The sequence below is a fragment of the Mauremys mutica genome, chromosome 3 (genome assembly GCF_020497125.1).
Source record: "Mauremys mutica isolate MM-2020 ecotype Southern chromosome 3, ASM2049712v1, whole genome shotgun sequence".
Lineage (NCBI taxonomy): Eukaryota > Metazoa > Chordata > Testudines > Geoemydidae > Mauremys > Mauremys mutica.
The window spans coordinates 159,715,131-159,740,625 of NC_059074.1; the positions used below are offsets into that span (position 1 = coordinate 159,715,131).

General features: G+C 42.7%; 1 protein-coding gene across 3 annotated transcripts; it reads right to left on the minus strand.

The window, feature by feature from the left end:
* On the minus strand, positions 1-25,443 carry BROX (BRO1 domain and CAAX motif containing). Of its 3 annotated transcripts, none has more exons than XM_045010805.1 (13): positions 25,176-25,443; positions 18,524-18,663; positions 17,237-17,343; positions 15,070-15,166; positions 13,973-14,068; positions 12,898-12,970; positions 12,363-12,468; positions 11,739-11,828; positions 10,726-10,811; positions 9,416-9,497; positions 3,504-3,654; positions 1,999-2,158; positions 1-873 (listed from the first exon to the last, which is right to left on the minus strand). In XM_045010805.1, the coding sequence occupies exons 2-13, from the start codon at positions 18,622-18,624 to the stop codon at positions 787-789; spliced, it is 1,236 nt and encodes a 411-aa protein (XP_044866740.1). In that variant the 5' UTR covers positions 18,625-18,663; positions 25,176-25,443; the 3' UTR covers positions 1-786. The 3 variants fall into 3 exon arrangements, with proteins under 3 accessions (XP_044866740.1, XP_044866742.1, XP_044866741.1); XM_045010807.1 differs by having other exon boundaries at positions 25,344-25,425; XM_045010806.1 differs by lacking the exon at positions 25,176-25,443 and adding an exon at positions 20,688-20,787.
* Between the last annotated feature and the right edge of the window lie 52 nt (positions 25,444-25,495).

The following is a 25,495-nucleotide window of genomic DNA, read 5'->3' on the forward strand; positions in this document are numbered from 1 at the left end:
CTGCCTCATACTCCCATGCCACCACCAGACTCCCAATTTGAGATTAAAAGCCTTCAAAGTAAGCAGTTGGATAAAATAAACAAGCTACAGAGGAAGCAGGTTACTATGAACTTGGGTATAGGGAAACCCGATTTAAAGTGAAGTAGAATGGAGTGTCCAGTTGTTTCAACGGAGTATAAACTGCATTCTGATTATGGAGAAATTCCGCTTCTGAGGAAGTATAGTGAAGTCACTTCACTATAGAAGTTTCCACATGGATAAAGCCCAGCTGAGAATTACTTTTCTCATTTATCAGAAACAGAATGGGAACGAGACAGGGTTTTAAGCCTTTGTGATGAACATGACTAAAAGATTGCTTCTGGCAAATTTCCATTTGTATCTTTTTTTGTTCTGGGCGCTTGACACTATAAGTAGTATGTAAAGAATTAAATCTCATGGAAAGAAACCATATCTTTAACTTTACCACCCTTTCCTATGGTGGGAAATACTAACTTCAGTATGCTATTCTCGGTACAGAAGCTAACCTGAGAACCACCACCTAAACTTAAAACACTTTCTATAAGCATGTGGACATTTGAGCTCATTGAGGTCCCAACAACAAAAAGCCTGGCTATAAATAATTTCATTTATAAATCCAGCCACATTCTCAATGAAGAGACTTCTACTAAACATAAATCAGTAAATTAATCTTTAGGATTAAGAAGAATTAGAAAAGGGGATCTTAAATGAAAGCCCCAGAGTTCATTAAATACAACTTGTAGAAGGAATTCAAAGCACTTATGGTGTTTAAGAGATCTGGCATCCACTGTCTTTTTGAGGCTTTATATCTGGTTCTTTCAGAGGTTTCACTTCTTCCTCTGGTTTTGGCTTAGCCTGCAGACAAGAAAAGAGTTTGAAAGAGATGAATTAAAAGAATCATGTGTTCCACACAATGTTCATATTATAGGTTTCAGCAGCGAGGTCATGCAGAGTTGAGATATACTTGTCCGCTAGTCTTCTCCATTCTCCCAGCTCAGGGCTTTCTGGCTTCTCTAACACAAAAATGTTAAATCTGCTGTATTTCATGGTGGCTTGAAATGGACAGCAGAGAATGGACTAAACTAAGTTCATCCAATTTACTGCACCTACTTTAGAAGTACAGCTGCAGTGAGTTTGAAGGCCATTGCCTTAACAACATGACCCTTAAATTCTATCTTAAGAAATGCAGACAGGCAGACTAATACTACCACCACCTAACTCCTATATAGCACTGTTCATTCAGAGACATCAAAGTCCTTTACAAAGAAGGTCGATGTCATTATATGAGCCAAAGACAACTAGGAAACAATGTAGCTTCTAGGCTCTGGACTAACAGAAGTTGTTCAATGAGGAGAGAAGGTGGCTGGGAGCTTGGATTGTTGACCTATGACTGACTCACGGTGTGCCTTTTTTGAAGTGGGAATTCTACCATCTACCTCACAGGAGTATGGCGAGGTTCAAATGAGTTATAAAAAGATAAAATAGTAAGGACTGGTGGAAGGGTATGTTAGATAGTCAGTATCATCCTGTCCTATGATGTTCTTTAGCAATACCTCAAGCTACTAAAAGCAGATGCATTAACATTCTGTGCCCACATATACAATTTGTATTTAATTACATTAGACTGTCTCATGGCATTAGCTCCTAAAGCACCTCAGTATCTCACCAACTTCACTGAATTTAACCTCAACACTCCTCAGGTGTCCCAGCATTACTCCAGATTTACAGATGGGGACGGTATGGCACAGAGAGGTTCAGTGATTTGCCTAGTCACATAGTAGAACCAGGAATAGAACCCAGGTTTCCCAATTCCCCTGCATAGAGCCTACACCTCAAGACCATCTTTCCTCTGTGTTTGCTCTATTGAGCAGGATATGGCAGAAGGCACTGGTGGAAAAGCAGAGCGCCAATTCTCTACTACACATGGGATAAAACCGATGGGAGGGAGAGGAGGAAAAACATTAAGTGAAATATTCTTACACTGTCATCCTTTGGCCTCTTGGTGAGATCAAATGCAGCAAGTGTTTCAGGGGTCCAGTGTGCATGCAAGGCAGGAAATTCAAAAATGATGGGTTCTACCAGACCATAGTTTGCCTTCAGCTCCAGCTGAGGAGCCTCGGGTGGCACTTTCTGAAAGTAACTAAGACAGAATTTAATATTTTAAAAACACAGTAAACAAAGATTTGCACTTAGTTTATTTTTCTTCACTTTTGGGAGTAATCTGGCCACTCCCAAAGGCACCACACTATTACTGCTGACGTAGTCCCATTTTATTTAAGGGACTTAATGCTGGTATTATGAAAAGGTGTTCAGTGCAGCAGGTTTCCGTGATGCTTTACAAGAACAGACAATTTCCTATTTGTGCTTCCTCCTCCCCATTGGCTACCTTAGTCATTTCCATCTGATAACAGATTGGTTTTCTCCCCTTTGTTTTGGCAGAAGCAGAGTAAATGCTGTTGTTTCAATTTACATATATTTAAAATAAAAATCCAGATTAGGGTTAGCAACGCTTTAGGAGAAAAGGGAAGAGGCAGATGCAACAATTTTCCTCAATCTCCCTGAAGTCAGATGCTTGGCATATCAGCATGCACTGATGCTGGCAACACTGCAACCCCCAGAGAGCCCTGCTAGATCACAAAACCTGAAACACGGTATTTGTTTATATACATCTTTTGCAAAGTCACACCACGCAATAGAAACTGCCACTTACCTTATGCTCAACACATATTGTGTTTATGCTTGAGCAGAGTTCTGTGACTATTTCTCTGTCATCAGTATGGCATGAACAACATCTCAGGGAACAGGCCCTGAGCATCTGACTTTGGGTTTTGGGTTTTGTTGTTTTTTTAAAGGGACATGCCATCAGACTTCTATGAATCTCTTTATATACTACTGTTACAAGTCAGAAATACAATCCATGTAACTGAAGATAAGCACAAAAAAACCCCCTCTATTTTTAGTTTACTGTGTTATTTGACAGCACTTCTGGTTCTATGATTGGCAAGGGGATTCAGGGGCTGGTGTAGTTCTTGTAACTATTCTGAACTCACTAGATTCAAAGCTGATGTCCCTTCAAGAGTAAGTTTTTAAATCAGTTAACTGAATGACCTATTTACCATAGTTACTTGGGACACTTGGCAATTAACAAGGCCACAGAGCTCAGGCAATATTACTGATTAACTTTAGAAAAGCCAGCAAAGGAAGTACAAATATAGGTTTTTATGTGGGTCCTACAAAAACAATGGCTAAGTTTAAGAAAGTCACAAGCAAAGACAAGATTCAAAAAGTTTACTTATATTACAGACACATGAAGAAAGTAGACACTTCCAGTTTCTTTAACACACTGAAGCAAATTCTTTATAAAGGGAAAAATTGTTCTTTGTAAAGTTTACAATCTAACCTTAAAAGTAGTAATAAATGAAGGATTTAAAAAAAAAAAAAAAATCTGTGTAGAGTAGTGTACCAAGTAGGGAATATATACTTACATGAAACCATTTTCTCTCTGGCATTTTTCTAGGGTATTCTTAACCAGACTTCCTAGTTTCCTAAAGAAGAGGTGGCCAGAGGGTTTGGCAGTAGTCCCAGGCCCTTTGGTTTCACCATATTCTTTGCAAAATGCTTCAGCCTTGACAAAAACTTCACAAGAAAGCAATGTGAAAAAGTTACAATTGGCATAAAACTGCACTTATCTTACTTTAATTGTAACAGACACAGTAATCCCTGCAGGATTCTGATTAGATAAAGCAGACGCAGCTGGTTTCAGGGTGACTCCTCCAACCATGGCCAAAACATTGGTATAGTCAGTAAAAAAGTAGACAACTTTTTGGGTGGGGAGGACAGAGAAGGATTCTTATTTGCAGAGACAAGTAGAAGTGGGACTGTAAAACAAGAACTGGAACTACATAGCCACTGAACACAGTCCTGAAAGAATTCAGGGACACAAAGGCTATGGCTACACTTGCACTTCAAAGCGCTACCGTGGCAGCGCTGCTGCGGCAGCGCTTTGAAGCACTAAGTGTAGTCAAAGCGCCAGCGCTGGGAGAGAGCTCTCCCAGCGCTGTCCGTACTCCACCTCCCTGTGGGGAATAATGTACAGCGCTGGGAGCCGCGCTCCCAGCGCTGGGGCTTTGACCACACTAGCGCTTTGCAGCGCCGCAATTTGCAGCGCTGGAGAGGGTGTGTTTTCACACCCTGCTGCAGCGCTGCAAATTTGCAAGTGTAGCCATGGCCTAAGGGGAACACCACTGAGGGTGTCTGGTATGAGAATAAGCCAAGCACATTAAAGCAGCCTGAAATGTACAGTCGTGCCCTGAGGGACGAAGGGAAAATTCCAGGAAGGATGCTTTTCTATGACTCTTGTCTGCTTAGCCTGTCAGAGGGGAAGAAAGTGCTCTCTAGAAATGCAAGACTTACTTTATTAAAGCTACTCCAAAGTGAAATAATTGCTCTTTCCAGTCATGGGAGCTTAGATAATGCCTTCATTCATATGACTGAGTATTAACTCAAATTTTTATAATATTACCATTAGTCCCTTGAGACAAATATTTAAGTTCATAGAATCATAGAAATGTAGGACTGGAAGGGACCTTGGGAAGTCATCAAATCCAGCCCCCTACGCCGTGGAAGGACTTAGTAAACCTAGACCATCCCTGACAGGTACTTGTCCAACCTGTTCTTAAAAACGTCCAGTGATGGGGATACCACAACCTTCCCTGGAAGCTATTTCAGAGCTGAACTACCCTTATAGTTAGGTTAGATTTTAGGGAAAAATTCTAAGTCTCTCTTGATACAAATTAAGCCCATTACAGTTCTTGTCCTAGTTTCTGTGGACATGGAGAACAATTGCTCACAGTCCTCTTTATAATGGTCAACATATTTGAAGACCATTATCAGGTCCCCCCCCGCCCTCAGTCTTCCTTTCTGAAGACAAAACCAGTTCAACCCTTCCTAAACCTTTTAGCATTTTTTGTTGCTTTCCTCTAGAGTCTCTGCAATTTGTTCCCATCTTTCCTTAAGTGTGGTGCCCAGAACTGGATACAGTACTCCAGCTGAGGCTGCACCAGTGCTGAGTAGAGAAGGATAATTACCTCCTGCGTCTTGCAAAAGACACTCCCGTTAATTCACCCAAGAATGATATTAGTCTTTTTCATAGCTGCACCACACTATGGACTCGTATTCAATTTGTGATCCACTATGCCACCCCTCCTAAACGATCCTTTTCAACAGTACCAGTTACTTCCCGCAGTGTAACTCTGCATTTCCTTCCTAAGTGAAGTACTTTGCAATTGTCTTAGTTAAATTTCATCTTTTTGATTTCAGACCAATTCTCTACTTTGTCAAGGTCATTTTGAATTCTAATCTTGTCCTCCAAAATTTTAACTCCTCCTCCCAGTTTGATGTCATCTTCAAATTTTATATGCGGATTCTTCTCTCTATTGTCCAAGTCATTAATGAAAATATTAAATAGTACTAACTGCAGGCCTCATCCCTGCAGGACCCCTCTAGTCCCCCTCCCCCCTGCCTGACAGCAAACCACTGATAACTACACTTTTGAGTATGGTCTTTAAGCCAGCTGTGCGCCCTCCTCGTAGTAATGTCATCTAGACCACATTTCCCTACTTTCCTTATGAGATTGTCATGTGGGACTGTGTCAGAAGCCTTACTAAAAATCAAGATATATCACATCTACTGCTTCCCCCATCCGCTAGGCCAGTAACCCTGCCAAAGAAGAAAATTAGGTTGGTTTGAAATTATTTGTTCTTTACAAATCTATGCTGGATATTTCTTATAATCCTATTATCCTTCAGGTGCTTACAAACTGATTGTTTAATAATTTGTTCCAGTATCTTTCCAGATATCCAAGTTACACTAACTGGTCTATAATTCCCTGGATCCTCTTTGTTCCCTTTTAAAGATAGGTATTACGTGCGCCCTTCTCCAGTCCTCTGGGACCTCAACTATCCTCCATTCTGAGATTGCTTCAGCTAGTTCTTTAATGACCCTAAAATGAATTTTATCAGGCCCTGACAACTTGAATACATCTAACTCAGTGGTTCTCAACCTGTGGCCCATGGGCTGCTTGCAGCCCAATCAGCACACAGCTGCAGTCCACATGACATCCCCAGGGCCATATAAGTAGTATTGGAAGCAGCCCACAATGGTAAATAGGTTGAGAGCCACTGATCTAACTTATCTAAATATTTCTTTACCTTGTTCTTCCCCTATTTTGCTTTGTGTTCCCTCCCCCTTGTTCTTAATATTAACTGTGTGAGGATCCGGTCACCATTAACCTTTTTATGGAAGACTAAAGCAAAACAAAACAGGAGTATTTGTGGCACCTTAGAGACTAACAAATTTATTTGAGCACAAGCTTTCGTGGGCTACAGCTCACTTCTTCGGATGCAACTTTGCAACTGTCTTAGTTAAATTTCATCTTGTTGATTTCAGACCAATTCTCTACTTTGTCAAGGTCATTTTGAATTCTAATGGCTGTAGCCCACGAAAGCTTATACCCAAATAAATTTGTTAGTCTCTAAGGTGCCACAAGTACTCCTGTTCTTTTAGCAAATACAGACTAACACAGCTGCTACTCTAAAGCAAAATAGGCATTAAACACCTCAGCCTTCATAATGTCATCACTTATTAGCTCTTTTTCCCCACCAAGTAGAGGGCCTATACAGTAAAACTCCTCACTTTAAGTTGTCCCGGTTAACGCTGTTACGTTGTTGATCAATTAGGGAACATGCTCATTTAAAGTTGTGCAACGCTCCACTCTTACGTTGTTTGGCTGCCTGCTTTCTCTAAAGCTGACAGCCTCCCTACACGCCCCCCGCTCACCGGCAGACCCCGCGGATCAGTGCCTTCGCCTCCCCCCCCAAGCAGCAATCAGCTGGCTTGCAGCATTTCGGGGGCAGGAGCAGCAGCAGCTTCCCCTACTCTGCAAGCACCAGGGGCGGGTTGGGGGGCTCAACCCTCAGCCTGCCTATTCCCCCCTTCCCCCAAACCCCTATCCTTGACTTGCCTCTTCTCCCCCCCACCTCCTCCCCCTTTATTTCCCACGCTGTGTCCTTGCTCCTCCCTCACCTCCCTTCTAAATGCCGCAAGCCAGCTGATTGCCCTGGGCAGGAGGGGGGGGGGGGAGCGAGGACTCTAAGTGCAGGCTCCTCCTCCCTTCCCTACCTCCTGCCAGAGCCAATCAGGTGGCTTGCAGTGTTTAGGAGGGAGGGGAGAGGAGCGAGGACACAGTGTGGGAAGTAAAGGAGGAGGTGGAGGGGGAGAAGAGGCAGGTCAAAGATGGGGGCTTGGGGGAAGGGGGGAGTGGGCTGGCTGAGGGTTGAGTCCCCGCCCCGGTGCTTGCAAAGTAGAAGCTGCCGCTGCTGCGTAACGTACTTCTCCTAGCCTACAGCACCTTCAGCCTCTTTGCCTGCCTCATCTCGAGTAACAGTGGACTGTGCCTGTGTAGGGTAAGGCAGGGGCACCTCCTAACTATAGTACTGTACTGTATGTACAGTATGTTTGTAAACACACAGCACGGGCACACTACTTCCCCCCCCCCAGCGTAGTATTAAATTGCTTATTTAAAATTGTTTAAAATGTATATAACGCCTTTTTTCTAGTGAAAAAAAATTCCCTGGACCCTAACCCCCACTATTTACATTAATTCTTATGGGGAAAATGAATTCGCTTAACATGATTTCACTTAAAGTCGCATTTTTCAGGAACATAACTACAACTTTAAGTGAGGAGTTACTGTACTTTCCTTCATCTTTCTCTTGCTCCTAATATATTTAAAGAACCTCTTAATGCCTTTTATGTTCCTTGCTAGGTGTAACTCATTTTGTTCTTTTGCCTTTCTGATTTTTTCCCCCTACATGCTTGTGCTATTCTTTTGTTACTCTTCCTTAGCAATTAATCCATGCTTCCACTTTTTGTGGGATTCCCTTATGATTTTCAGGTAATTAAAGAGCTCCTGATGGTGTCATCTTTAAGACACACTTTTTTACAGCCTGCCAGAAGCTTCAATTTATTTGGTATTTTTAGGCTAATGGGATTAAGTACATTATAAGAAAATGGAATATTGCATTACCAGATGCAACAAGGAGTTGGATGCTGCCTCTGTTTCCCTTTCTTGGGCTTTCCAATACCTGCACCCAGACTGTCATGCAAGTCACACAACATCCCTTTTTGGGGTCAGGTTTATTAAAAGATCAGAGCACAAATGTCAACTTAAAACAAGTCTTCCCAACACCAAAGTTCTTCAGACCTTTAATGGGCTCATAGTTTGTTTCAAACCCAGGTCCTGCTGCCTGGTATTTCCTCAAGTCTCTTCCCTCTTAAGGCTTCTGCCCCCCAATGCAGGTTGCTCCATCCAGGCCTTTTTACCTGGCTAGCATGGACAGTTCATTCCATAGTCTTCTGTGATCCTGGTCCTCTAAAGATCTCTTTCCTCTCTGGATCCCCTGACGGAGACTTCCTGCAGATCTCTCCCCTTCCCCAAACTGACAGAACTCCCTCTCACAGGAACTCGTCTTTAACTGCATCTTATTAAGACATTCAATACCACCTTGCACACTCAGTCTGCCCAGGCCAAAATGAGGGTGCAGAACCTGTAATATTAGGTAAGACTGAACTAAAGAAAGTAAGTTTTCTACACCCAGAGTTTTGAGTCAGAAATTCTAATATAAGTGTACAATATCAACAAGAAGAGAGCCACAGGTTCACAGAAGACAAAATTAAAAGTAGGATAAAATAAGTGCAAAGAAATACATTTAAACTGCTCTTGAACTCACTAGTATCCAAGTACTGTATCTTCCAATATGGGTATTCATATCTCTACATTATCCATGCAAGTAACTCATGTAATATTAAGTAGACCCATTCATGCTATCACCGGACCACAGCAGTTGGAAATGGAAAAGTTTTAGAATGTGGAAAACAAACTGTCTTCAGCCTCACTAAGCAACATCTAGCAGCCCTGCACTTGTAACGCCTACAGGTTTAGTAAGAACGTGCCTAGCTCTGCTTTCATATGATGTGCAGCCAATCCATCAGGAACGTGACTTACCACAGGGTTTATATCCTCCTCTCAAAATAGGGGAATAGTAGTAGATTAAGTGGACATCGGTCTCCTTGTTGCATATTTTCTTTGTATCACACATTTGTGGACTCTGGACACACTAAGGACTCTAAAGGTCTTCAGTGATTTTAGAGAGCTAGTATGCATTGATTGCCTACTTGAATACAACCTTGATAATGTGTTTATTTGGCTTTAACACAAATATTTGGATATTTTGTGAGCTACTCTGAAGTATGAAAACTAAACATTTTTTAATATTCTCTAAATAGTACAACAGCAGATGTTCCATGAGGGATTTGATAATGTGGCAACCATACTTACATTTTTCTGATTCCTGCAGAGATCTGATTGCTTCTCCACATTTATCGCTGGCCAGCAGAGTTTGACCATGGTAGCAGTATGACTGGTGAGAGAGAATGATATAGGTGCAGGCATCAATCACACATTTCCTGTCAACACATCAGTTTTGCTATATTTCCTCCTCACTGGATGGGGATCATGCAGATCTTGCCATTTTGGCTTGTGTTCAGCTGTACATTTCTCTGAGGCTGCTGTCAGTTGCACAGTCAATCAGCAGGGGGGTCCAGGGAAGTAACACAAAGCAGCACTTACTGGTGCCTAAGCACAAGTCCCTTCAGCAGGAAGAAACCCAGTTGTTTTCACGGTGAGAATCAGGTACCATGAGTGTTTAGGGTTTTTAAATATATGAAAAAACTTCACTCAATTCAGAAAGGCAACAAAACATTCCAGCTTTTCTGAATTGTTATGGCAAGGTCTACGTGGGACTTCACCACACTCCCATTTTCTCCCTTCCATAAGACTATTTTGGGCTCTTATGCTCAAATAGTGTTCCTACTGGAGTGCAGTTTCAAATGCTCCCTTTCATTTGTAAAAGCCCACTCCATTTAGATTAGGCCCAATATAAATAAATATTCTCAAGATGCAACATATATTCCCTGCTGTACTGTGAAACCAAATCCGACAGCATTACCTTATTCCATCATTGTCCATATTACAAGAATTACACACAGATGGTCTTAACAAATAGCACAAATCAAACCCAGCCCAGCCTTAATTTTCTCACCCATTCATGAGATAAACAGCCTCTGGCTACAGACCCAAACTAAGAGAAAGTCAAAGTATTTTTTTTTTTAAAACCAAAATATGGTCTGACCACAAGCAGCAACTAATTACAGAGCTGCTGATCCTTGACGGAGAATGTTATGCCAGATCAACCAGGCTCTAGCAGAACATGCATCCTACAAGAAGGCTTGGGTGTGGCAACTGATATTATCAGGTCCTATCTCATCCATAAATTCAGAGATGTGATCAACTCTGAATTACACCTGGAAGTAGACTGGGAATCAGTGCAAAGAATACAGCACAAGTATTAAATGCTCAAACTGACCTGCCCCACTTGTGGAGGTAAGTAACTACACTAAATTCTACAGGATGCAAATTGCATCTTATTCTAGAACAGCATATTTTTAAGTACTACAGGGACTGCAATATCTCATTTTGTTATGTGGTGACAAGGACAAATGATAATTGATTCCCATTCCCCATCTAACTCCTAGATAACCTTTAGAAACCCTTTTAAAGTGTTCACAGATTGGTTACAGAGTACTCACATAAGCCATATAGAAACATGCCTTCAACTGTAAGTACTTTCTCCATTTAATAGTGTATGCTGGATCCAAACTGGATAACATTTGATCTAGAATTACATAAACAATTTTTTTTTCTAAATCATTAAAAAAACAACATTCAAAGCAGCACTCTGGTCTAGTTAAGTGTATCTATAGATCATAAGTATGAAATAGCTATAACCTCAATGAAGTGCACCACTTATACCTGCAGCTGCAAAGAGACTTAAGCTGCATGAAAGCATCAAGTTAAAAAACAATTTAAAACCCCCAATTTAAAAAAAAAAACAAAAAACCTGAGCATTCCCTTTTGTTTGCTAAACAAACATGTAATTTCATTGCTAAACAAAGACTAGGAATTCCCAGATTCAAAAGTTTCAGTTTCTGTTTGAGGTAGCCAAGGCAAAAGAATACAGCTTTAGGTTGAAGCTTTTCTCTATTTCCTTTAATTAAAATTAAACAGACCATATTACTGCAAAACTATTATAAAACTTTTAAATATTTTTCAGTAATTTTCATTAGTATATTCTAATAAGAATTTTATTTTTCCCAATTTAAACCACTATTTACCAGTGCCCTATCAGAAACTAGTTTTTCCTAGGAAATAGCCAGTCCTGCCCTGAGGAGCTACTGTTGAACAACTCAAGACAATCGTTTAAACTCCATCCACCCCCTCCCCCCTGTCTACTAACTTATTATCCTAGCTAGCTGAAGAACAGAACCAGAACAAAATCACCCACAGAGCTAGGAGGACACAGCCTCTAGACCCACCCACTATATATCTGTTATATTAAGAATTGACACTTGATAACTGTCCGTTAGAACATGATTTCAAATTACCAACTGGAAGCACAGACATGTTGTTAACGCTGTCCACAAAGAAATTGCAGCAGGGTTACTGCTCTTGATTGCAATGTTAGTGGTTTGTTTGTTTGGTTTTCTGCAAGACATACAAACTAAATCACTAAGGACTCAAATGACATTGTAATTTAACTTACCAGCTTTTTGGTAGAAATTGGCTGTTTCATAGGCTAGAGCAGCTATCAGACCAGGATTGTGTTTCAGCTCAATAGCTCGGGCAATTGTCACTAAAACCATTAATAAAATGTAATTGCAGACAGTCACATCAAACCTACTTAGGGATTTAGCAGTTTGAATACTTGAGTTCTATTAGCATAGAAATAATGGTGTGCTCTGACAATTGACGCAAGCTTTATAGACAAAATTAAGGCATAACTACTGTCTAAATAGAATAGCTCGAAATGAGTACAAAAGAAAACTTGACAAAATGGGCAATGGTACGCTGCAGTGAGATTAGTTTTCAATTTTTTTTATTTCAAAATATTTGGACCTTTAGTTTATTAGACATTTTCATGTTGTATTAAGCAAGGGTGCCCGAGAAGGGTGGAAACGGGAATCTCCTAGAGAAATGCTCTAAAATTGATCAACAAATATTTGTAAGGTTTTATAGCCATTTGTTTAACAAAAGTGAAGAGTTTGATTCTGGCTACGCAATCAACCCCAAACCACAGTACTTTGGGAGAACGCTGGCTGTCACTATCCAGGAGACATTATGAACCACAAAAGAAATCCACAGATAAATACCCCCATTATTTTTTTACCTTCTTGAGCTTCAGCTTGGCACTGGATGATGTAGGAGTCTATAAGTCGAGCTTCTAAATCCCTCCCCTTTTCTACAGGTGTAATCAGTTTGGGGATATGGCTGTCCTAAGTGGTAGAGAGACAGTCAGTTTCAAGGTTAGTTCAAATCTAAGACACCACTACTAAATGTCAGGGTTTTTTCCAGATACATTTTCTATTACTAAATGGGTATAAATTACAAGTGAAGGAGTCAAGGTGATGACTGGCCATGTCCCTATAATACACTATTGCCATTGCCTTTCTACCTTGATTAACGGCCAGCCAGAGCAACTGACTAGTAGCGTGACTCATTGATGGTACATTATTTTCCGCAGCATTCAAAAGCTCCACTATCACTGCATAAATCCTCTGCATATGAACCAAAAAAGTCTCTTAAAAAAGTATTTTGTAATGCACTGACAATTCACTGAGTGTTGTACAGAACAAGTAGACGACAAAGTCTCTGTACAGAGAAACTTACAACTTAAGAAACAGGAATAAAGATATGTTTTCTACCTTCAAATGTTTAAAAATCCCAGCTGCTATCTTCAAGCTTCTGTGAACATCTTTTGCTTCATCTTCTGTTATACTGAAAGGTTGTTAATGAAATATGTAATTCTGCATTCAAGTTAATATTAAACAGCTTAGTTATTTACCAGCTCATAATGTTACAAAATTGACTACTCATATATTGGTTAATTGCTTTATATCTAAAAGCCCAGAGACCTGGGATATTGTCCATACATTACTCTTGTAGAGTAGTTCTACTTGTTCACTATTCTTAGTTTTATTTCCTGACCTTTATCAGCATTGCTTGGCTGTACTTTTTCCTCAGCACAATGCTACTTATAAGGACACTGTAGTGGCTGTGTTTATATCTGTACTTAAACCAGGATTACAATCCCTCTATTTCACACTTAAATTTCAAAACTAAATCCAGTCATTAAACATGCTCATTGTAGGAGAACAGAATTTTCTATAATTTTCAGTCCAATATTTAATAGTTTGCATAGAAAACACTAAGATTTCCCTTCACATTAACGTTTTTCAGGCTTCTCCAAGTGAAGAGCCACAGTGACTGGAAACTTCCGACACACATTCATTTAGAGAATGTCTCAGCCAGGCTACTTTTCAATCTTGAGTTGCAAAAAGTTATTTCCTTTGTTTGCTATAACTTATTTTACCTCTGAAAAGAAAAGCCAATAAATTCTCAAGTTCTGCAGTTACTTCTGTTCATTGAGGTGTTGGAGGCTATGTGAGCATGGGGGAAACTAGCCTTCATTCCAATGTGACACTTTTCCATGCAGAAATAAAATATTCTAGATTTCAGTGGAGAACAGGTTTATAAAAATATGTTACATCTAGGTATGGCTGAAGTTTAAATTGTGCATCTGAGTGTGATGTAGAGAAATTTGGTGTGTGCATTGTGGTTGGTTACATGTTTCAAGTGCAAGGAAGTTTCTTGGGGAGGCAAGGAGCCAGAGTGCATCTGAATGTTAAAGCATGTGAATGAAGTGTGCTTTAACTGAGGATTTCCTTTTTGTTGGGACATTATTGCAATAGAGTAGCTAAAGGAGGAAAAAACACTTACTCTTCTTTCCCAGCCAGTCTCGATGCATATTTTGTGTACCAGAGAGCCACGTTAAATCCCATGGAAACCAATTCGAACACAGCATCCTGCTGGGCACTAAAAATAGACAAATATATAAAAAAATAAAGCAAAACAAGCAATTTCATGCTTTTCAATTTGTTTAGACATGTTCTCTAATTTGTACTTCTGCAACATAACAAATTGCAGCTACCTGCATAAAGTAGGTTTGGTTTTCATTTAAAATGTCATAAACTTCCAATTTATTGCTTTTCTGTTTCTTGGATTTTCTAACAATGATTTAATCTTTGGCTTATCAAAAAGAAGTCAGGTGAACAAATCCCACAGGGTGTTCAGAAAAAATCCATGTGAAAGGCACATATTTGGGGTTGGGAAGAGAGTTTAGTAGAATTTTCATGTTAACAGGGTGACATACTTTATTGAGCTTTCAGCGAGGTTAACATTTCTCTTTCATTTATTTTTAAAATGCTTGTTTTGTGGAAAACCTAGGTCTGGGATAACTAGTTTAAATAAACAAAAAGATGTAGTCTCAGACCTGTTAACTTGGCAGCTATTTTGAAGTGCAGTTACTAACTACAAATAAGAGAATAGAATGTAATAATAGAAAGTTGCATAGATGTTAAAATGCTCTTATGATAAATTCATCCCACTTAAAGGGTAACTTATTCAGCTTGGTTTAAGGATGTGGCAATAGGAAAACACAGAAAAAAAATCTTCCTATTAAAGTCTCTGTTTACAGCTTATCTACAGCACTCAAAAGAGTGCTATATGCTTCAGAAGACAGGGAGAGAGAAAGACCCTGACCAGAACAGTTTGTCTACATTTCAGGTGAGACACAATAGGGGAGGGAGGATATCACCAGAAAGTATAAAGGTAAGACTTAGTTTCAGATTTCCAGCGCCAGAAACCACTGTAATTATATACATTCTAATTCTTATTTTATACTATGAATTGCGCATGGTTATTACTATGGAAACTACTTATTGATCAGCATTGTGCAACATTTACTGTAGTGGCAGATCTATACTATAATCTAAAGAACCTGGCCACAGACATTGCAGACTCCATAGAACATATACCTTGGAACTTGTCCTTGTAATGTGTCTGTCCACTTAAAATTCTGAATATATCGCAACTTGCAGTCTTGGGAAGAGTTATCCAGTGAGACTATAAAGCCTGTCCAAATAAAAAAAAGCCACGCCAACAGGCAATTTAAACATTAGAAGGCAGCAATATAAAGGTGCAAGTAGAGATGTAGGCAGGTGGAACAGCAAAAAGAGGCTCTCAGGCCATTCATGTTACTCCTTAAAGCTTTTATTCTTCAGAATGTTCAGAGAACAAGATTTAAAACAGAAAAGACCAACTGGTCTTAACAGACACTCCCTGCTCAGACAAGCTATTGCCTCAGCCCTGTGAGCCTCTGCTGAAGATTTCACTGTTGCTAAGCGTGATTCAGCTCCAGCTCCTGGTGTAAATGGACTGTTGGTAGTTTAAACACCTTGTCATCTAACTATACTCAGGAGAGGTCTAATCAACATGGTGCTTGAAGGAGTCATCATCTACAGTAGGGTTCTTAATACTGGTAGGAAATATTTGAAAAATTTGACACAGAAAAGGTTTTAGGCCTCGTCTTCACTGCAGTGTTAGCTCAATTTATAATTTGAATTTTGCCCCTAACCTGATTCCTGTCCACACACACAAATCTCTTAGGTTTGAGTTAGTGTTGGTCTGTCAGGGGAGTGGCTGAAGCTTCAGTACCGCCAACAGTTGTTCACATTAGTAATGTAAAAGCAGCAAAGAGTCTTGTGGCACCTTATAGACTAACAGACGTTTGGGAGCATGAGCTTTCGTGGGTGAATACATTAGTAATGTAGTGGGGAAGCAACACCTCAGATGCTAATCCAATCACTCTAGGTAGCTTGAGTGTTGTTTTCACACTCACTCAGGGTACGCTAACTTGAGTGGAATAAACCAAGGGAACTCAAACTAACTGTGACTACAAGCCCCAGTGACTGGGTATGGATTCCTCTTTATTGAAGGCATCCTCCTCCTCCATCTCCTCTGCAGCAGCTCAGACAGTACCCTCTCCTCTATCTGGGGAACCTGATTTGTCTGCAGTCTCAAGACCCTTGTGTGACACAGGAATATTTACTACAGATTATTATATATTTTTAAAATGAGTGATTAAACATATGGGGGGGTTTAAGGCTGATAGAGAGAATAAGCAATTGTCACTTAAGTCAAAGTTAACTTGATTTGAAAGATTCACACGTCAGGCTGGGACACAGAAGGCTATAAGCATACTAATGACACATCACGACGGACAGCAAATCATTGTTTGTGGAAAAGGCAAGCTATTATGTATGTAATTTCAAAACTGTTTCAAATCAATGTAGGGAAGAACTGAATGGAGGTGGACAAGGAAGCAGAAGTTCATATAATATGGAATAAACTTATAAGGTACAGTAGAGCTGGAATGGGGGCAGATTTCAAATGAAGACAGCTGCAAAAAAAAAAAAAGGGTAATTGTCCGTAGGCCAATATAGCCTAGAAATCCATAACTAACGTGTTTAATTTAAGCTCAGCTCTGCCCATTGCACAGAATTCAAGGATGTTACTTGACTGGCCTGTAGAGCAATTTGGACACACAGGGGAAATGCTGACTCAGAGTGGGTTACTGAGATCTTGGCATGCTGAGGGACGAGAAAGATCCTGAGGAAGCATGACAGACATCTGAGCCATAAAATGTAAGTGAATATCTACTGAAAACTCAGATATCAAAGTGATGAAAGCCATATCAGCACCTGGATAACTGTAGTTGCAAGACTGCTTTATTTAGCTAAACTATTACCTAATGTTAGATCTGAGACTATTTTACACTTTTGATTTGGTATCCTCTCCATTCTGAGAGAAGTCATAGACCTGTTTTTAGGAGTAATGCAGTCTATTCTCAGAGACAAGGAAAATCAACTTCTCTCCTCCCCAGAAAGCAGAAGATGGCTGAGATACCTAACCTGGAACACTTGGTTAAAAGGCAGAGAGCAAAGGACTGTCCATGCTCCTAGTACTGCCAGGATGCTGACTGAGGCTTCTAAGGCTATAATGGGTGACAGGAACAGGAGACACCGTATTTCCTGGTGACCAGATAGTGCCCCTACATAAATTGGTATAACAAATGATTATGAGTTTCATTAAACCTAAGATTATTATACAAAATCTTTTATTTGCAGCTTGCAAAGTTCTTACCTTGCAAGAGTGAAAAGTACAAATCAGTTGCGTTCTTCATCATTTCTGGATTACAACTCAAATCAGTAAACAGCTCCAAGAGTCGTACCCTAGATGATCTTAAGTCACTATGTTAAAAAAAAAAATTATCCAAAAAGGTGATCCTTTTAATACACCTCCACACTATTTCTTATCCTTCTAGCTAGGTGCAGTATCAATTTAATATCTGAGATAGCCACTGGAAAAAAGACATATCAAACACTTCTCAGGGAGGGATCAGATTTAATAAGTATTTTAATCTCTTATAGGAACCAACATTCACTTCAGCATTGGTATTTTCAGTTTAAAGTATGACTCATTTTGGACATATATGTAGTAGTTATCAATGTCAGTAAATGAACAATTTTAACTGCTTTTTAACCCAAACTTTAACCCAACTAACAAATATTTGTTATCCACCCAAAACTTCAGAGGTAGATCACTGTATCAGTAGTGCACTAGAGTACATTATAATTAGAAGAAAATCTGTAATAGCGAGTTCCAATAGTACCTTTTTATAACTGTGTTTATGCAATGATCTCAAATTACATCACTGACATGAATTAAGCCTCACAATACACATGAAATAGAACAGTGCTGTACTCATTTCAGATCCATAAACAGAGGCAAAGGTGGTAAGTAATTTGCCCAAGGCCACACAGCAAGAGTGTGACAGAAGGATAAAACCCAGGAGCCCTGACTCAAAGTCTCTTAATCAAAGATATATGCACACAGTGTGTAATTGATTCTCATGCTTTTGTACATGAAGCCATGTGTTTGTATACTAGAATGCATAGGAACTGCTGTTCATCCTTTCCAGAGAAGTTAACATGGCAGGGGCAATATCAGCATTTGGATTTTACAATTCCATCTATTCACGTAGTGTAATCATGTTTCTGTATTTATAAGCTTGCTCTGAAAAAGCATTTAAGTCCACTCTTATCTCTACAATAGAACACTTTTGGTTTATTAATTTATGTACATCACTTACACTAATCCTTACGCAATAGGATACACACACAGAGCAAAAAAGTGACAGAACGTCTAGTCCTTTTAGCCTCTGTTTTGTTACAATAGGTTTTTCTAAGTAGCATCAGATTTGTAAGATTAGATTAATCATTCTCTAGAACTGGACGCTGAGAATGCTATCAGTGCTTTATTGTCTCGCAGCCTACAAATCTCTGGTCTCTTCAAACAATACTAAAAAGATGTCCATGGTACACCCTGAACACTGAAAAAGAAGTTAGTGTTAGTCTGAAACACACTTACTTGCAAATCTTTGTTGCAGCAGGACTGCTGGCTACCCCATAGAAATTGAATGTGACGGGAGCTGTAGCCTTTAAAGGGTTGCGATGAAACCAGTGGGTCATTTCTCTCAAGTACTGTTTGCGATTCTATTTATTGGAAACCTAAAGATTGGAGGAAAATAGTTACATGAGGGTAACTGGGGTGCTCCTCTTTCTCTAGTGCATTTGATGCACCACTTTTTCTTTTATGAAATGAATTTGCAAAGCTCTATAAGTAATTTTAAGGGGGTGGGGGGAGGAGAGACTTGTTGGAAATCCTAGACCTGTTACAGATATATTGATATGTATTTACACACTTTTTGAAACTCTGAACTCACCACTGTAGGGCACTATTCTACAGCTCCTTTACAGGCTTAGCTCACACTGAAGAAATGGGAGATTGCACAGGAAGGCCCACAACAGCAAGCCCTTACTATAGTCCGAGAAACTGTTTAAGGTGGTAGGCCATAAAGTTTTACTTGCCTTTCCTCCCATGCTTCCTCAGCACCAAGAAGTCTTCCACTCTTCACAATGACTTTCCCTTTAACAGAGGGCTGGATGCTCAACCACAATCAAGGCAGTTTGCAATCTGATTGGTGTTTCCATACAGCAACATTCTTTTAGGAGACACCAGTAGTTAGAAGTGCCTTTTTTCACCTATACCTGGTAAGGCAATAGTTTGTCTGATGTGGCCTGTGGCACAATTATCCATGCCTTTTTAATATCCATACTTGATTATTCCAATGCCTACTACTTGAACCTACATTTGGAGACTGGAAGACTGCATCAGCAGAAAGATTCTTCTGAAGAGTGTCCTGACTTCTGGGTAGGGTGCATCACTGATTAAAAAAGCTCTTTTATAGAGAGGATCCTGACTACACGGGAGACCTTCTTTTCATTTTTCTATGTGTACAGTGCCTAGCACAGTGGCTCCTGGTCCATGACTAGGGCTCCTAAGCAATTCAGTAATACAAATAATAATAATCATACTAACAGTCCTTAGAGCGAACTCTCCGGGGTCTAATAGTACAGAATATGCAGCAGAGCCCCTTGACATCAGGATTTGTTTCTTCCAGACAGTTCTAAAGTCAATTACCGCTTAGGGCCATTGTGTGTGGCTATTTTATTTTTCCAGATCTTTCTGGAGTAGAGGTGGAGAGAGGCAAAAGAACAGATTGTTGGCCTAGATAATTAGTCAACTTTTTCCTGGCGTGTGGAAGAGAGGAGAATCTTTCTATGGACAGCAAATGCCTCATTGTATTTTTCCCCAAGCCATAATGCACCTAGTAACATTTGCAAGACGGAAGATTTTAGAGGCTTCAAAATTAGATGAACTAGAGGGAGGTATCAGCCTATATCTAGAGAGCTTTCTTTCCTGTTCTGAACCCTGTCCTCAAAATGCCAGCACATTGTTCAGACACTTGACCACCGGGGTTGTCAAACTGTCACTTTAACAACTTTGGATAAAGCAATCTCTTGTTTTGGCATTACAAGGAAGCAGTTGGCCAAATAAAGTGCTCAGAGCAAATACGAATAACTATGTATTTTTGCAAGTATGTACAATCCCTGTACAATAATTCCTGTAGTAGATTACTCTGCTACGCAGGGACCCAGAATATTTAAAGAACTGGGACTAGTAACCTGGACAATTTTAAAGCTCTCGTAAATCTGCCAAGTCAAAAGCTGGGTGAGTCTGTCCTGCACCTGGTAGCATCACTATCACGTTTAGTGCCTGTATTGCATAGAACATACACACGAACGTGGAGAGCTACTGGGAAAGTTTGAGCACGAGCAGGAGGCGCAACACCAGCTGCTTGGGGAACGCGAGGGGCTGCGGGCCCGCCTGCCACAGCTACAACAGTGGGGTGCAGCTTTGTCTAGACCGCGGAGACCCCCCCCCCCTCCCATCGCGCCCCCGACCCTGTCCCCCAGCTTGGGAGGCAGGATTTAGCCCACCCAGCGAGCCAAGGCAGGAGGGCCGCACTCCACAGCGCCCTCCAAGGCCAAGAAACCCAGCGCGACCGCCAGGCCAAGCTCACAGCAACGGAGCCCCGCCCGGCCGGCCAGGCTCGCTCGCTAGCGGACAGGCCCGCACGACCCAGCCGCCACCTCGCTCTCTTACACTGTGGGCGGGGGCTGCTGTTTACCTCCGCGGACGAGCCTGCTTCTGACGCGGAAACCGGCCCTCTGCCCGCTGGCGGAGCAGCCTCAGCTCACAGCCCGACCGCTTCCGCCCTCACTGTTCCCAGAGCCCCTCGCCAGCAGCCCTACTTCCGCCCGCATCGCCTGCGCCGGCGCAGTACGGAGCTCGCGCCAGTCCGTGCGCAAAATGGCCGCTGACACGCAGGCACAGGTAGAGGACAGCCGATCTCATTGAGCGCCTGCTGGCTGCGGATGACCGGGTGCATCGATCGGGCCGGCGTCCTAGAGAACTGGTTCCCCCAAATCTCTGACCACTAAGCGTGCAGACCTGCTTCTCCCGCACCCCAAGGAAAGTGGTGGCGTGGAGGCCGCTGTTGCCCCTCCCCCACTCAGGCTCTAGATCTCTGAATGAGCAGATCCACAGAGAGGTGGCGAGTGTCCGGCTGAAATATCCAGCCAGACTCACCCTTCCCGAGGCTGCGTGTATCACACTCTGCCCGCCCCTCTCACACTCACAAAATCGCAGCACCTTTGACAGGGCAAGTCGTGTCTTTCCCCCGCTATTCCACCCGCAGCGAGAGGCATATGGAGCCAGCTCTATGCTGCAGGTGATGTAGAGGTTACAAACTGGTCCCTCCACTCGAGCCCCAGAGGATGCTGTTAGGAGACTGATTTGATGACAAGTTAAAGTCCTGACTTGAGCCTCCCATTACGGCTATTGCGCAGCCAGTCCGAATGAAAAGAGAGCAGATCTAATTGTTTCCTAAAGCTGCTGCTCTCTTCAAGAGCAGCAAAGAATCCTGTGGCACCTTATAGACTAACAGACGTTTTGCAGCATGAGCTTTCGTGGGTGAATACCCACTTCTTCGGATGCAAGTAGTGGAAATTTCCAGGGGCAGGTATATATATGCAAGCAAGAAGCAAGCTAGAGATAACGAGGTTAGTTCAATCAGGGAGGATGAGGCCCTGTTCTAGCAGTAGAGGTGTGAAAACCAAGGGAGGAGAAACTGGTTCTGTAGTTGGCAAGACATTCACAGTCTTTGTTTAATCCTGAGCTGATGGTGTCAAATTTGCAGATGAACTGAAGCTCAGCAGTTTTTCTTTGAAGTCTGGTCCTGAAGTTTTTTTGCTGTAGGATGGCCACCTTAAGATCTGCTATTGTGTGGCCAGGGAGGTTGAAGTGTTCTCCTACAGGTTTTTGTATATTGCCATTCCTAATATCTGATTTGTGTCCATTTATCCTTTTCCTTAGAGACTGTCCAGTTTGGCCGATGTACATAGCAGAGGGGCATTGCTGGCATATGATGGCGTATATTACATTGGTGGACATGCAGGTGAATGAACCAGTGATGGTGTCCTCAAAGAATACTTTCAGGACAACACTGAACCGCGCACTGATACACAGTTACCCTCCCACCAACAGCAGAAGAAGAAGAACTCAACATGGACTCCTCCTGAGGGTCGAAATGACAGTCTGGACCTATACATTGAATGCTTCCGCCGATGTGCACAGGCAGAAATTGTGGAAAAACAACATTGCTTGCCTCATAACCTAAGTTGTGCAGAACGCAATGCCATCCACAGCCTCAGAAACCATCCTGACATTATAATCAAAGAGGCTGATAAAGGAGGTGCTGTAGTCATCATGAACAGGTCTGACTACCAAAAGGAGGCCGCCAGACAACTCTCCAATACCAAATTCTACAGGCCACTTCCCTCAGATCCCACTGAGGAATACACTAAGAAACTGCATCATCTACTCAGGACACTCCCTACACTAACACCGGAACAAATCAACATACCCTTAGAGCCCCGACCAGGGTTATTCTATCTACTACCCAAGATCCACAAACCCGGAAATCCTGGACGCCCCATCATCTCGGGCATTGGCACTCTCACTGAAGGACTGTCTGGATATGTGGACTCTCTACTCAGACCGTATGCCACCAGCACTCCCAGCTATCTCCGTGACACCAATGATTTCCTGAGGAAACTACAATGCATTGGTGACCTTCCAGAAAACACCATCCTAGCCACCATGGATGTAGAGGCTCTCTACACTAACATCCCACACACAGATGGAATACAAGCTGTCAGGAACAGTATCCCTGATGATGCCACAGCACAACTGGTTGCTGAGCTCTGTGCCTTTATCCTCACACACAACTATTTCAAATTTGATGACAATATATATCTCCAGATCAGTGGCACCGCTATGGGCACCCGCATGGCCCCACAATATGCCAATATTTTTATGGCCGACCTGAAACAACGCTTCCTCAGCTCCCGTCCACTCACGCCCCTTCTCTACCTATGCTACATTGATGACATCTTCATCATCTGGACCCATGGGAAGGAGACTCTGGAAAAATTCCACCAAGATTTCAACAGCTTCCACCCCACCATCAACCTCAGCCTGGACCAATCTACACGGGAGGTCCACTTTCTAGACACCACAGTGCAAATAAGTGATGGTCACATTAACACCACCCTATACCGAAAACCTACCGACCGCTATGCCTACCTTCATGCCTCCAGCTTCCATCCCGGGCACACCACAAGATCCATTGTCTACAGCCAAGCACTGAGGTACAACCACATCTGCTCTAACCCCTCAGACAGAGACCGACACCTACAAAATCTCCACCAAGCATTCTCAAAACTACAGTACCCGCACGAGGAAATAAGGAAACAGATCAACAGAGCCAGACATGTACCCAGAAGCCTCCTACTGCAAGACAAACCCAAGAAAGAAACCAACAGGACTCCACTGGCCATCACATACAGTCCCCAGCTAAAACCCCTCCAACGCATCATCAGGGATCTACAACCCATCCTGGACAATGATCCCACACTTTCACAGGCCTTGGGTGGCAGGCCAGTCCTCGCCCACAGACAACCTGAAGCATATTCTCACCAGTAACTGCACACCGCACCATAGTAACTCTAGCTCAGGAACCAATCCATGCAACAAACCTCGATGCCAACTCTGCCCACACCATCACAGGACCTAACCAGATCAGCCACACCATCACTGGTTCATTCACCTGCACGTCCACCAATGTAATATATGCCATCATATGCCAGCAATGCCCCTCTGCTATGTACATCGGCCAAACTGGACAGTCTCTAGGGAAAGGATAAATGGACACAAATCAGATATTAGGAATGGCAATATACAAAAACCTGTAGGAGAACACTACAACCTCCCTGGCCACACAATAGCAGATCTTAAGGTGGCCATCCTACAGCAAAAAAACTTCAGGACCAGACTTCAAAGAGAAACTGCTGATCTTCGGTTCATCTGCAAATTTGACACCATCAGCTCAGGATTAAAAAGACTGTGAATGGCTTGCCAATTACAGAACCAGTTTCTCCTCCCTTGGTTTTCACACCTCTACTGCTAGAACAGGGCCTCATCCTCCCTGATTGAACTAACCTCGTTATCTCTAGCTTGCTTCTTGCTTGCATATATATACCTGCCCCTGGAAATATCCACTACTTGCATCCGAAGAAGTGGGTATTCACCCACGAAAGCTCATGCTGCAAAACATCTGTTAGTCTATAAGGTGCCACAGGCTTCTTTGCTGCTTTTACAGATCCAGACTAACACAGCTAGCCCTCTGATGCTCTCTTCAAACAGGTTACTTGTTATTAACATAAACCCCATCAAAATCAGAAATCCCGCATCCACCCACATCCTTAACATCTATCCAGGCACAATGTTCCGAGTTTTAGTCCCCGTGTAGGTGATATTGATACTCGGTTAGTACTCCCACCAGGTGTATGTGCCTGGAATGCTCCTCCTCCTCCTTTTCCACACAGATGGCCTCCTATTATCATTACAATTGCTCTGGCTCCAAGCAAGACTTAACAAGTGCAACACCTTCACCCAGACCAGCTAGTCTGAACCGTTCCCTCTCTAGCACTACAGATAGGAAGCGCATAAAACACGGCTCGACTGGTTCTCCAAGTCAGTCCACCCTTCAGGGCCCACTTAAGGGAAGACTTAAGTTTGCTCCTCATGACATCTTGGGGGAGCAACTGTATCGGCCTATGGGGCCGTCTGCTTGAAACCTTTAACTACTAAAATATACATAGATCTGGGAAAGCCTAGTGGGTCTCCGAAATACAGGCAGGAAAAACACACCTGTCTCAAGAGAGGAGACTCAACACAGCCTGCAAACAGACCCCTAGTGAGGAAAGGGGAGTGTGTGAAGCGAGGGTTATTAAATACATTCCCCTGTAGCCGAGGAAACAGAGGAGGAGGAAAGGGAGAAGCTGACAGCGAGGAGACTGGTTTTCCTACTGCAAGGAGACCCGCCCTCTAATAGCAACGAACAGCCCCCTACTCACATACCCAGGACGCTTCCCCGCACACCACCCCGACGCAACCCTGGCTCTGAGCGGCACCGGGAGCTGGGGCGGCTCGTTAGTGCCTAAAGGCGCAGGCCAGCCCCGGCGAGCGCTGCGGGGAGGCACCGGCCGCTCACCTGGCCCTGGGCAGTCCCCGCCCTGGAGCAGCACCACTCGCGGAGCGCGGGCAGCCCCCAGCCAGGAGCAGGACGCTGCTACCCGCCACCAGCCACCAAACTTGAGGCCCGGCCAGGACCAGCTGCGCTGCCTGCTGACCCCGTGACCTCCTGTCCCACGACACGCACCGAGGCGGAAGGGCCTGCGCCGTCTTCCTGGAGCCGAGGGCCAGGGCGGGGCTGCTCCGCTCCGCGAGCAACGGCGCCCGGCGCGTCCCCGCCCCTTGGGGCCGAGGGTGTGGCCGGCGCAGCCTAGCTCGCTGGGAGGGGGCGGGACGGGG

Coding starts and splice junctions, on each gene's coding strand:
- BROX (XM_045010805.1), bottom strand. CDS start 18,624: ATGACCCACTGGTTTCATCGCAACCCTTTAAAGGCTACAGCTCCCGTC. Junction 17,344..18,523: donor GCTGCAACAAAGATTTGCAA/GTAAGTGTGTTT, acceptor TTTTTAACATAG/TGACTTAAGATCATCTAGGG. Junction 12,971..13,972: donor AGACTGGCTGGGAAAGAAGA/GTAAGTGTTTTT, acceptor ACAACCTTTCAG/TATAACAGAAGATGAAGCAA.